The sequence below is a fragment of the Suncus etruscus genome, chromosome X (assembly GCF_024139225.1).
Source record: "Suncus etruscus isolate mSunEtr1 chromosome X, mSunEtr1.pri.cur, whole genome shotgun sequence".
Taxonomy (NCBI): domain Eukaryota; kingdom Metazoa; phylum Chordata; class Mammalia; order Eulipotyphla; family Soricidae; genus Suncus; species Suncus etruscus.
In genome coordinates, this window is record NC_064868.1 from 116,652,770 (window position 1) to 116,665,843 (window position 13,074).

At 48.2% G+C, this 13,074-nt stretch overlaps 1 protein-coding gene across 2 annotated transcripts in view; it reads left to right on the forward strand.

Moving 5' to 3' along the window:
- Positions 1 to 2,299: 2,299 nt before the first annotated feature.
- TMEM255A (transmembrane protein 255A) overlaps positions 2,300 to 13,074 on the forward strand; it is an 85,399-nt gene continuing 74,624 nt past the window's right edge. For both annotated transcript variants that reach the window (XM_049767602.1, XM_049767603.1), the window contains exons 1-2: positions 2,300 to 2,512; positions 8,836 to 8,978. In XM_049767602.1, coding sequence (XP_049623559.1) covers positions 2,455 to 2,512; positions 8,836 to 8,978 — 201 coding nt within the window. In that variant the 5' untranslated portion in view covers positions 2,300 to 2,454. The remainder of the gene's footprint in view (positions 2,513 to 8,835; positions 8,979 to 13,074) is intronic.

Sequence of the window (13,074 nt, forward strand, 5' to 3'; positions counted from 1 at the left end):
CAAAAAAAAAAAAAAGACCAATGATGTAGGGAGATAGAAATGATAGTGTTTCTCAGCCTTTCTGAAACTGATGCACAATGACTAAAGGCCAGCATGCTGTTGATGCACCCATCTATCATTGTGGGGGGGGGGGGTTTGAGGTATTTGGGGCCACATCTTAGAAGTTCTCAGGGATTAAAGGTTATTCCTGATGGGGCTCTGGGGACCCATGGAGTGTCCGGGATTGAACCAAGGTTGGCTGCATGCAAGGCAATGTGCTTTTTACCCATGTCCTATCTCTCAATGGGGACTATTTTATCTCTGTCGAGAATGAAGATCATAGACTCACTGTAGTGGAGAAGGCTGTCGATTCTACCAGGCTGCGCTCAGGAGCTACTTCTGGCTCTGTGCTCAGTGGTGGAGGTTGGCGATCAAACTAAAGTTGGCTGCATATGTCAGGCCCGCACTTTAGTCCCTGCACTGTCTCTTTAGTCCAGATCACAGGTGTCAAAACCCCAGTAGATAATGTATATGACTGCTCCCTAGTCTCTGAGGTGCCCATGTTCTTTTTTTAAACTCCTCTATTGATTGATTGATTTGGGGGCACACCAAGAGTTGCTCCTGGGTCTGTACTTAGAAATTGCCCCTGGCAGGCTCGGGGACCATATGGGATGCCTGGAATAGAACCGGGACCCTCCTGGGTTAACTGCATGCAAGGCAAATGCCCTACTGCTGTGCTATCTCTCTGGCCCCAGGTGCCCATGTTCTTTACATGGGGGTTCTTTTTATACTTTCCAGAAGCACCTTTTCTTCCTTTGAAATCTGAGACAGGGCAAGGGCCTTTGATTACCTTGCCTAGAGAGCAGTGACCCTGGACATTTACAGAAGGTTGTCCCTTGTCATCACCAAAGTACTTGAAAAGAAGCCTGTCAAGCAGAATGGACACTCCATCTGAGGTGGGATAAAGTCTATTGGAGAGGGTAAGGCCTTAGGATGCCAAACCTATCAAGCAAAGTTTTCCCCAGGGACTGGCAGCTATTAGTTACTTTCAACTGCCCCTGCAGATGTGTTGGGGACATGCTTGAGATACCTCATCATGTTCTTCTCATGTTAGGAGGCATGGGAGCCATTCCTCCAGCTCAGGCACATCACACAGAATCTCATATTCAAATGGGGTCCTGGAAGGATGGGTTACAGTTCAACTTGGCTATTCTCTAAATTCATGGACAGTCTTAGCTCCACCCCAGTTTCCCTCAGTCAGCCAGGGAATGGGCTTTGCCTCTCCCTACTTGCTCTAAGCACCTTGTGTGGTTGTCCTGTCACATGTGTAGACCTAGTGAATGGTTGAGATTTTCAGCAGTCTAGAGAGAGGAACATGCCTTTGCAGCTGCCATAGAAGGACTCACTGACTGGACAATCTACAAACAGATTCCGAGGTTCCAAGTCTACCTCTGCAGCTGCTAGGGGACAAGAAGAAAATTATAGCTCTGGTCTGCGGCTGTTTCTCGAGTGGGGTAATTGATACCTTCAGCCCCAGAAAGATGATGGAGAGAAATTATTAGTTCCTTTGTAGAAATAAAAACACCTTGAACCCAAAGCCTAGTTGCTTTTGCAGAGCTTCTTGTAGTTCTCAGGGGATGGTTGGTTCTAGAATATTCCCATCTGGTGACTGCTCTCCCCCACCCACCCCTCTGCACCCCCTCCCGCCGCTGCCAATTCGGCCTTGATTTTAAACACTGGTCACATCCCTTCCCAGCCTTCATCTTTCTCCACTAAAGAGTCTGCATTTGTTTAATCTATCTTCATATGGCAGCCCCTTTCCCTCCCCCTGATTCCAGAGTGGCCTTTCTCTGGATCATCTCCAGCTCAATTATGTCATTGGGGAAGTACTAAAACCAAACCTACACCGCGTGTGTGTGTGTGTGTGTGTGTGTGTGTGTGTGTGTGTGTGTGTGTGTGTGTGTGTTCCCCAGGCTCTGCACCTCTGGCTCTGGCTCCCCTCCAGTCATACGTCCTAGACCCACTTGCCCACTCCAGCCCCTTTCTGCAAAGGAGAGAAAGAGGGAAAGAGAAAGAGAGAGAGAAGGCTGCTTTGGCCCTGGGCTCTATGTAGCCTCTTGCTCTTTCGCTGTGCAGCCCAGCCCCAAGGGGCGCAAACAGCTCCCTGTCTGGCATGGGAGGCCGGGAGGTGGTTAACTAGGATGTGGGGGGTGAGGGGGAAGGGGGGGTCTTGCGCAAGCGCACGCGGGAGCTTGGGCCGCCAATGCTGCTGCCTCCAGGAGCCGAGGGAGGGCGGGAGGGAGGGAGGGGGAGGCGAGGCGGTGCTCGGGTCGGCTGCAGCTCCGAGACAGTCTCGCAGCGGCTCTCGCAGAGACGGGGAGCGGCAGCCCACGGGGTACGATGCTCGGCCAGACTCCCTGAGCCCGGGGCTCGAGAAGCAGCGTGGGGGGCCGAGGCCACCGGGCAGCTCGCACCATGCATCAGTCCCTGACTCAGCAACGGGCCAGCGACATGTCCCTGCCCGATTCCATGGGTAAGTCCAGCCGCGTCTCCTAGGGCCCTGGCTCCCGCGCCCCGAGAGCTTGAGCGAGGACCGGGGTGCGGGTCCGAGCCCGCTCCGTCACATTAGGGTTACGAAGCCGCAGAGGCTCCGGGGAGCGGCCCAGCGGGGGTGGGGGCGCAGCGCGGGGCCCGGAGCGCCCCGGTAGCGTGCCAGCCGGCCGGCCCGCGAGTTGTTGCGGGTGTGTGCGTGTCTCCCAGACTGGCGCTAAATCTCAGCAATCTGGGGGAATCACTACACTTGCCCGCACCCCGCGACTTCGCTTGGCATTCGACGCTCCCGCTCGGCCAAAAGTCCGCGTCACTTCGTGGATGCTCCAAATGGGCGCAAATTAGCCCGAGTGGGCACCTCGCCCCCTGCCAGCCCCGATAGAAAAAGGTCCGTGGAAATTCGGGGTTGCACAGGGGGCTTGATTTGCATCTAATTAGTGGGGGGTCTTGGAGGAGCCACTCTGGAGGATGGAAAATGGGGGAACAGAAAATGGGAAGGGGGCCCTTGGGAGGGACATGCTGAGGGATCATTCGAGACTGGCCAGCTCTGCCGTCTGCAGTGACAGGACCCACATTCCTTGAATTTGATGCCGCTCCTGCTTCAAACGCACGGAATGTGCGTAATTTTGAAGGAAAAAAAAGACAGGGACCAGAACACGACATAAGCGATCGAGCTCATTTGCTCATCTTCCCCAAGTGGTTCTTTTTGCTCCCAGGGTGGGTGGTAAGAAGGGGGGGAGGGAAAACTCACTAACCTGCCTTGGTTCCATACCTTTCCTCACCTCCCCAAATCATGCCAGGGAACAGATCTCCCTCCAGGCCCCAGTTTGGTTGCTCCTGGCAGGGACGTCCTGGTTAGGTGCCAACAAAACATAAGCCCAGACCCCGCCATCTGAGGAGGCACCGTCCCAAGCCCGATGATTTCACTGGGCGGAAGAAAGACTGGAACCCCAGAGAGCGGGAGGGGATGGTCAAGCCATAGTCCCACCCGATTTGAAAAGTCACCTCGGATGCACTTTAACCACATCGCATTCTCTCTTTCCGTCATACTTTATAGTCCCCGAAGTCCTGCCACGCAGTCGGCTCAGGCTCTCGCCGGAAGAATCTGCGGGAACATCTGGAGGGGCAGGGGTGGGTGGGAAGAGGGGTGAACTCTCCATAAGAGCCCCCTCCTGCAGCCTAAAGACTCAGTCTCGACAGAATTCGTTCACAGGAGGGTGTCTTTGTAAGTGCTACCTCCTGGAAGAATGCAAAGATCCGTCTTTTCAACAACACACGCAGCAAAAAAGCATTTACCTTACTATTATTAATATTAACGTTGAGGGAGGGGTTAGTTATTTGCAACGTGGTACAAAGGAGCCTAAGGACTCGGGTTCAAATGCAGAACCCAAAAACAGTAGATTGTCTCCCCTTACCCATCAGAGACACACACACACACACACACACACACACACACACACACACACACACACACACACTCACGCACTTCTCACCTTGGCCAGCTGTGGCGCCAAAGCATTCCTATCTCCCCGACGACACTGACACACAAGGTGGGGGGGGGGGTGATTTCGCAGCACACATTTCCACCGCACCCCCCAGCCACCTGCAAACTCCACTTCTCTTCGACTAGTTGGCTGTTTTGCAGGAAGGGGACAGCCTAGTGACCCCCTGCTTCGAGCCTTGACGTGTAGCTCCCTGCTCAGTGGGCGGGTGTGTGTGTGTGTGTGTGTGTGTGTGTGTGTGTGTGTGTGTGTGTGTGTGTGTGTGTGTGTGTGAGAAGAACAAGAGGAAGACAGTTCTCTTTCTTGGACTCCCAAGGCTCCCTCGCTTTATGATGCGTTCCCTTAAGGGTCTGTACAAGGAGAAAACAAGGGGGACTCTACCCCCCCAGACTCCACACTGCAGAAAAAAGAATGCTAGATCTCGTATAGTTGCTCAAGCCCATGCCACACATTCGGCTTGGTGACGTCCTCAGAGGGAAAACAGTAGCAAATTCGATTCGAGGGGTAATCCTGGGTTTCCACAGTTTGGACAAGGAGTGTCTTCCCGGAGTTTCCTGGCGCTGGTCCTTCCCAGCCCCAGCCTGAATCAGCACCTTGCTACTTAGGAGCGACTCTTCTTAATTTTGGCAAAGCCACCTTGCCTGGCATGGCGACAAGGAGTGGGGATGTTCAGTAGAGGAAGGGTTTCGAGTTGCTGTCTGTCCCCAAAGGCAGACTTCCTGAGCGGATTCTCTCTACTAACAAGAGTAGCCCCCAAATCATCAAATATTAAATACAGGCGTACAATGCACCAGGGTGCCTTGACTGCCTGGGGAGGCGTGGGTAATTCTGGAGCAAAACAAATTCTGGGCACTTGGCAATCAGGAGTCGGTCATTTGACTCCAGCGCCCCCTCATCCCCTGGCCGCCACCCTTTTCTCCCCTTTGGCAATACCGCCTCCAGGCGTTAAGTAAAAGGTACTGCAGCAGGGTACTTCCCAGGTAAGATTGCAAGAATAATTGCAAGAATAATTCGCCCTTGACTTTGCCTCTCTCTGGTCAAACAATTGCCAAAGACACAATTTTGGTGGATTTTAGCACGTTTAGGAGATTTTTTTGAAAATTGGAAATCTGGAGGCTTTGGCATCAATGGCCACCTGTTTGTTTCCAAAAATATGCAACGGTAGTACTTCTGGGGACCCTCCCTGTGTGGCAAAGCTGATTCAGTAAGCCAATGCTAATAGTTTGAAAAGACTGGCTCCAAAAATTAATCAGTCATGAGCAATATACTGTGCAGGACTGAAAACTGGTCGCCCCCCTTTTCTGCACTCTGGTAGAGATCACAACTAACTCCATCATCAAAGGGGTCCGTAAGCCATGTACAAGATGGGAAGAAAAAACACAAGTGACCCGAGAAATCTTACCTTCCAGGAAGCAACCCTTAGGTTCCTGGGTCTTAGGACAGGTAGCATTCCCATGACATGATGATGACCATCATCATTGCCTCCTCAAGGGGGAAATGTATCTGGGGAGTAAGAGATATAGGGAATATGACATAATGAGTAATTGGAGCTGAGTGAAGTGGATCCAGAAAAAATAACTGCCTAGTGATTGCCGAATTAGCGGGGAACTGAGATGCAAACACTGCAGTGCAGTGGGGGCTTTGACGGGGATGGTGGAGGGGACCCTGGCAAGGGAGAGGTGTGAAGGATGGAGACAGCAAATCATTGGGTCCTGGTGGAGCTGAGCCTACTGGTCGTCACGAAGCCAGGGTGGAGGTGGGGCACTGCAGGGGGGCTGCAGCTATTCCGCAGGGAGACTGCTGCGGGGAGGAAGGGAGCAGCGGGTTTTGCGAAGGCCTTGGGTTCCGTCTCGTCCTGCGGTTAGTTGCTGGGGGCGTGGTTTCAATGGAAATACACAGGCAGTCAGTACACAGACGGGGAGGGTACTTTACCGGGAGCCCTCAGTGTACCCCCCATTTAAAAAAGAAATCCCTCCTTTTTTTCACCCATTTCTTTCCGATGTCTGCTGCAAAGGGAAGCTATTCAGAGCCGTCGCTGCTTTCTTATTCAACAAGTATTGACTGCACACGAGGGATCAAATTCTGCAATGAGTTCTGTTTGCAAGGATCCGCTGCCTAATTTAAGTACCTCACCAGGGGTCAGGCTTTTTGTGGTTCTTCTTATAGATTATTTGTATTTGCCAAACAAAAAAAAAAATAAGAGGTTCCCGTATTCTCCGGAACATCCAAGACAGGCCACTAATTTACCTTAATCTAAACAACGTTCTTCTCCCTTCTACAATAAGACCACCAGAACAATATCTCAGCGGATGCCTTTTAAGAGTCAGGACCACATCGGTTCAGAGACTAGATGTGCCTGGATCTAAGTAGCTGTGGATTTTACTAGTCAAACCAACAGTGAAAAGGAATGGAGTTGTTGCTTTCCCAAAGGGATTCATGCTGGGTTGTTTGAAAACTGCCAGCCTCCCCAAGAAAAACAAGGAATCATTTCATTTGATGCCATTATGATGTTTAGATCAATGGAAGGGTGTGAGGTAGAGCATGCAGGAACAGAAAAAGATTCCATATTCAATCCAGTAAAGGAAGAATTTTTGGGGGACAATTTTATTCCAAAATAAGAAGATCTAGACGCCAGGAGTCTCATGATCCTGTAGTATATCTTTGCCTGGGTTTCTCTATGGACAAGGTTTCATTTCAGGTCTTAATAAAAAGAAGAGAAAAAATTAAGATTTTCAAATGACACTATGTGGTTTGCTGAGTCACATTTGTGCTTTTATGTATTTGCAAAGGAGACCCAAGAGCTGTGAATAGACCCGAACGCCATGGAAGGAGCAGTGAGTAATAGCAAGTGCAAAGTATATATGTCTTAGAAGACTGTGCCCACGCGAACTGTCCTGTCTCAACCTCATTGAGTTTTGGAGGTGGACAGTTTTTTTTTCTTGTGAGGTGTTGCAACACTTTGATGGGCCCCCAAGATACCCTTGGGGCCTTTAGGGGTTCCCATGCTCTCTTTGGTCAATTTGGGGTGGGTGAGGATTAGAAATTGTGGGGGTGAAAAGGAGAAAAGGGATGGAGGTGTAGGTGAGTTTGCCTCAGAACCCCTCAGTGGAAGCATTTGACAGGGACCCTAATTTTGGAACTTATTTAGGGTGAGAACACAGGTATCAGGTCAACTGGAACCGTAACTCCTCCACCACCTCTGACCCCTGACTGATTCTTTCCCACTGTCTCAGCTCCCTATTTGCAGCACCTAGAACTTGCCCCCACAAATTCATTATGGCCTCCTCAGGTGAAGCTGTCTTTCGGGAGGGAGAGATGTCTCCTTTCTCACCTACCCTTCCTGGTCCTCCCCAGGGATTATAAAAGGTGCCAAGCCAAACTCAGGCCTCTACTCCTTTTCCAGAGAAAAAGGTCTGACAGAAATCCTAGAATCATCTTAGAAATGGCCCTGAAAACTCAGGAGCCCCCATTTTCCATGGTTTAATCAGGGGAGACCAAAAGCCCCTTCCACCTGCCCTGGCAACTCCTGTGCCCCCCTACTCACACATGCACTGGAGAAAACCAGAGAGTTACAAGGTCTGTCTTTTCCCATCTTCATGCCACCCCCTGGTATTCTTGGGGCTCCCTACTTTGCATGTCATCCCCTTTCCTCAACCATATATATGTGCTTTAGGCCGCAGCTGCTGACTGAGACTTGGCAAAATGGCAGGGATATCTGAACACACATAAAGGGCCTCTTTCGGCCCAGAAATGATGAGGAACCTGCTAGTGGGACCACTGCATCAGGAAGCAACTCCAGGCTTTATCCGCCACTAAAGACCTTGATGGTTTTAGCATCTCCCATCCACCACCATGTCTATATTTTGAAAAGAAAAAAAAGATGCTTGGTCCCCTGCCATTTCCTACGGAGGTCCCCTCCCCATGCCAACCCCAATCCTGGAAATGCTGAGCACTGAATGGGCCTCAGTTCCTGTGGGGGGACCGTGGGGAGGGGAGAAATGAAATGGAAATTGAGCCCAGATACCATTTATCCTATCTGACTTAATAAGCTTGTTTGGCAGAGAAAAAAAAAAGATCTATATTGGTTTGTGCTCCCATGTCTGATAAGCACTGAGTAGAACTGCCTTTTCGGCATGTATATTAATGTCCCCTCACATAAGCCTAAATGTGTCTAAGTTATCATCTTCCCCATCTGCCTCCCCCGAGACATATCGGGCTGGACTAATGGTCTCCACACACTTACTTTATTACACACATTTGTTATGTGACAAATCTTGCCAACACACCATTTTAAAGTTTATACACGAGGCGGGAAATGTCAGAAATCAAATGGGAGAAAGGTCTCAGACCCTGCGTTCGTCCTGCTATTTACACTGCAAATGAAATTTCATATCTCCTGCGTAGTAAAGAAACCTCAGTAGCATATTGGCGCTGACATATTTTCATTTAATATTGCCACATGTACTCTTCCCATTTATCATATGCCTTGTAATTTGCCCTAAAAAAGCACGCTACCAAGTGACTGTGACACTTTTTTAATATAGAATGCCAACAGCACAAACATTTGTTTTGTTTTTTATGTAACGGTTATGCCGACTTCTGTTGTTTATTTGCAAATTGGAACAAGAACGATGTTTTTATTGTGACAAGGTACCTACTGACTAAGAAATTAAAACTCATCCCCCCCTTTTTAAATTCTGCTCACCTGAAATAATCTCAGTTACCGGCTGGCTGGTTTTTATTTTTTTCCAGTTCATTCCTTCTTTGGCACAATGAGGACTTTGAGTTTCTCTTGTGTTTTTAGGGGCCTTCAACCGGAGGAAACGAAACTCCATCTATGTGACAGTGACACTGCTTATTGTGTCTGTGTTGATCCTCACTGTGGGTCTTGCAGCGACCACCAGGACCCAAAATGTGACCGTCGGAGGTTATTACCCTGGAGTGATTGTAAGTATTAAAGGCATAGATAGGTCTCATTAGTTCAGTGGCTACAGAAATTTGAGCTCAATGCCCAATAGTTCGTAATTGTTTTTGAGTGGCTAATGTTTTCTTCTTTATATCACTCTAGACTTACACACACATAGATTGGGTCTTTTAAGAAGAGTAGTTGAGAGGACAGTAAGATAGAAGGGCATTTGCCTTGCCTATGCTCATCAGACTTCAGTTTGATCCCACAACAAAGCCAGGAATGATTCCAGAGTGCAGAGCCAGAAGTAACCACTGAGTATCACTGGGTGACCCGCCCCCAAAATAAAAAAACAGACAGCAAAAGAGTAGTGGATTAGGAATCATAGGGAGAATCAAAGAATTTCATCTCCTTTCCTCACTAGCAAGCCATCACACTTCAGCTCCTAGGTTTTCTGGCTAGGATGTCTCTAACCAGCAAAGGGAAACTTACTCAAAGACCTTGCCCCTCTTCCACGGAACAGAGGCTACTTGTTCTCTGAAATATGAGTCCTCTCCTCCCTCTTGTAGTATGACACTCATCTCCAAGGGTGCTATACTATCTCATCCAGAAAAAAATCAATTATATGGCTTATTTACTCCTACTATATATATATATATATATACACTGTTCAGAAAACTTAGGAAAATGGGAAACTCAAATATCAGATCGAACAGAATAAGCAATTGTTGATATCTTCTTAAGGACAGTCATATCTCTCAAAAGGATAGGTACTTTGTGTGAAATCTTTAATGATACTAAATTAATTAGTAACTCGCCATGCTTATTTGCAGTATCGGGGTGGGGTTGACTTCTCAGATGGGCTCACACTGTCCTCGTTGATATCATGATTTTTCATTTTTAATTATAAATAACATTTTAAAAATGATTTGTTCAAAGAACTGCGACTTATAGAATTATTGGGAGTTGAGCTTTAGATAACTAACACTTCACCACCAATCCCACCACCCGTATTTCCCTCATCGTCTGCCACGCCTCCAACATGCCTGACACATTGAAAAGTACATCACAAATTTCAGGGGTTGCAGCTTAGATCTCATGTTTTCGTTACTGTTGAGTCCGTGCTCTGAATCTCTAGATGTCATTGTTTTTTTTTGTTTGTTTGTTTGTTTGTTTGGTTTTTGGGCCACACCCGGTGATGCTCAGGGGTTACTCCTGGCTATGCGCTCAGAAGTCGCTCCTGGCTTGGGAGACCATATGGGACGCCGGGGGATCGAACCGCAGTCCGTCCTAGGCTAGCGCAGGCAAGGCAGGCACCTTACCTCTAGCGCCACCACCCGGCCCCCGATGTCATTGTTTTTTAAAGACCATCTCCCTTGGTGGCTCACTCTGAGAAAGAACGCAGTAACAATTACTGTTTTCTTGTTGCTTGCTTTCAGCCTTAGGGTCATCTTCACTTCGTGGTTTCTTAGCCGGCTTCTTTCCAAACCACTTGTCCATTGGATCAGGAGTGGTTAGTTAAAAATAGATCGTGCCATCCGGGCACCCGGAAAATGCCCCCACTGTCAGCCCTTTGCTGCCTGGAACTTGCCCTCCTCCCAAAGGGTAACTCACCTTGTCTGTCATCTGATATTTGTGCCATCAGAGGGCGCCCCATGACAGTCTTTTAACTCGAATCTCTGAACTTCCTTTTTTCCCCTTTTCTTTTTGTTTTGTTTTGGGACCACACCTTGCGATGTTCAGGGGTTACTCCAGACTCTCCACTCAGGAATCATACTTGGTGGTTCTAGGGGGAACATATGGGAAGCCAAGGACCAAGCTCGTGTCAGCTGTGTGCAAGGCAAGCACCCTACCCACTGTCCTAACTCTGTGACACCCTCTTCTTTCTGTTTTAGAGATATTAAAAATGGATCATGAATATCCAGACCTTGGTGGATTGGTTGATCCACCCCAAGGACGGTATGCAGTCTCCTTTGGAGAGGGCTGACCTAGTATATATTTAAAATTCGTAGTATTTTTCCTTCTCAATAAACGTCAGTAAACCTTGAAGCAAAGAGAAGAAAAAAATGAAGCCAGCCAAACCTCACTTAGAGCCACACAATCTGTAATTGAATCCCACGCCAAAACGTGATCCCAAAGTTTTGGTCCTATTTTGAATATCCGGGATGTGATTAATTTGCCATTGCTACATTGCAGACATTTTCTCAATGGGTCTTTGGTCTTTTGTTTTGTTTTGTTTTGTTTTTTGGGCCACACACGTTTGATGCTCAGGGGTTACTCCTGGCTATGCGCTCATAAATCGCCCCTGGCTTGGGGGGACCATATGGGACGCCGGGGGACCGAACTGTGGTCCGTTCCTTGGCTAGCGCTTGCAAGGCAGACACCTTACCTTTAGCACCACCTCACCAGCCCTGGGTCTTTGGTCTTTATTTTTCTTTTTAGACACCAAAGAATTCACCTCTCCCTACTTTTTCTCTGGGAAAAGTGGGTGTTAGGGAGAGAAAGTGAGAAAAAAGGGAGGAAAATAAATGTCTTTCATATGAGTGGGCACTCCTGAAGCCTGTTACCAAGGTCACCGGCTCTGCAGTCAGCTAGCTCAAGAAGGGGCCTGAGTAACCAGCACCCCACCTGCTGAGGAAAGAGGGAGGGCATAGTTGCCTGTAGATATGGAAGGATTTCCTTCCAGCTCTTGCCCCAACCAAGGACGAGTGTCCCACAGAAACATAAGATGTGAGGATTCGCTCAGTCCACTTTCTGTTACCAGGCCCCCCAAAACCATCATGGGCAGAATTCGATTTTATTTTTAAACACAAACAGATGAAGGGAGAGGAAAAGAGGGGTAAGATTGCATTTTGGTGGCTGGGAAAACCATGTAAAGGGTCTTCGTGACTTTGTGTGTTTGGGGTAGCTGCGATAAATGAGTAAAACCATCCTGACTCGTGAGCAAAAGGCTCACGTTAAAACTCAGACTCTTGGGGGTATTTGGCATATCATTTCGGAGTTAGAACCTCTGTTCCATCGATGATAGCCATGAACCTTCTTTGTAGAGTTGACTGTGGGTGGTGAGGTTGGATTACAGTAATAAAGGCAGGAGGGTGCCGGGTGGCTGTTCCTGGAGTACCTGAAGAGTGTGTGTGCTTCATAGGATTTAATAGGGAAGCATTCCTAGGAGAGCCATCCCTCACTGATTAAAATGAAAAATAAGGTGCCTCACAGAAGTACAGCATTTGACTTGCATGCAGCCGACCTGGAACAGACCTGGGTTCAATCCCCGGCATCCTATATGGTCCGCTGAGCCTGCCAGGAGTGATTTCTGAGAGCAGAGCCAGGAGTAACCCCTGAGTGCTGCAGGGTGTGGTCCCCCAAAAAATTTTAAATAAAGGTGCCTCATTCTCTAACGTTAGATTCTAACCCTTCAAAAGTATGCTCTCAGAGTTCCCATGATTGTTTCTTTAAAATCGAGTTTAATTCTAGATAGAAAAGGGGATGATGTCCCTTGGAAAAGCAGGAAAATCCATTTGAGGATATAAATTACATCTTGTCCCAAAACAGCAAACAGCTCCAGGCTCAGAAATGGTCCATTCCTCGGAGCCCAGGTTGATGACAAAAGGGCTTCTTGGTGCTAATCCTGTAGGTTAGTGATTAACAATTCCTATGCAAATGCTAATTAAACCAGGGTTTTTCCACTAGGTGCCTAAGAATAGCCTGGTAAACCTGTGAAAAATGGGGTACTCTTGCCTCTACCCAGAGATTTCTGATTTGGTGTTGCTAGTGGGACACAGGAACCTATATTTTTTTTACCACACACTAATCTTTGATTCAAAAAGATTTTGTGCTGAACCTGGATTCTTGTCTATTTGTGGGCCATGCTGAGTGGTGTTCAGGGGTGATTTGTGACTGTGCTCAGGGGTCATTTCTGGTGTTCCTGGGGGACCATGTGCAGTTCCTGCAAAGCAAGCACTTTCCTCTTGTGCTTTTTGTCAGATCATACATTTTATCCTATTGTTACTTATTTATTTGGGTTGTTGTGCCACACCCATTTATGGTCAGGGCTTACTACTTACGTCTGTGCTCAGGGACTACTCCTAGCAGGGTTCTGGGGATAATAAGGTGCCTGGGATCGAATCCAAGTTAGCC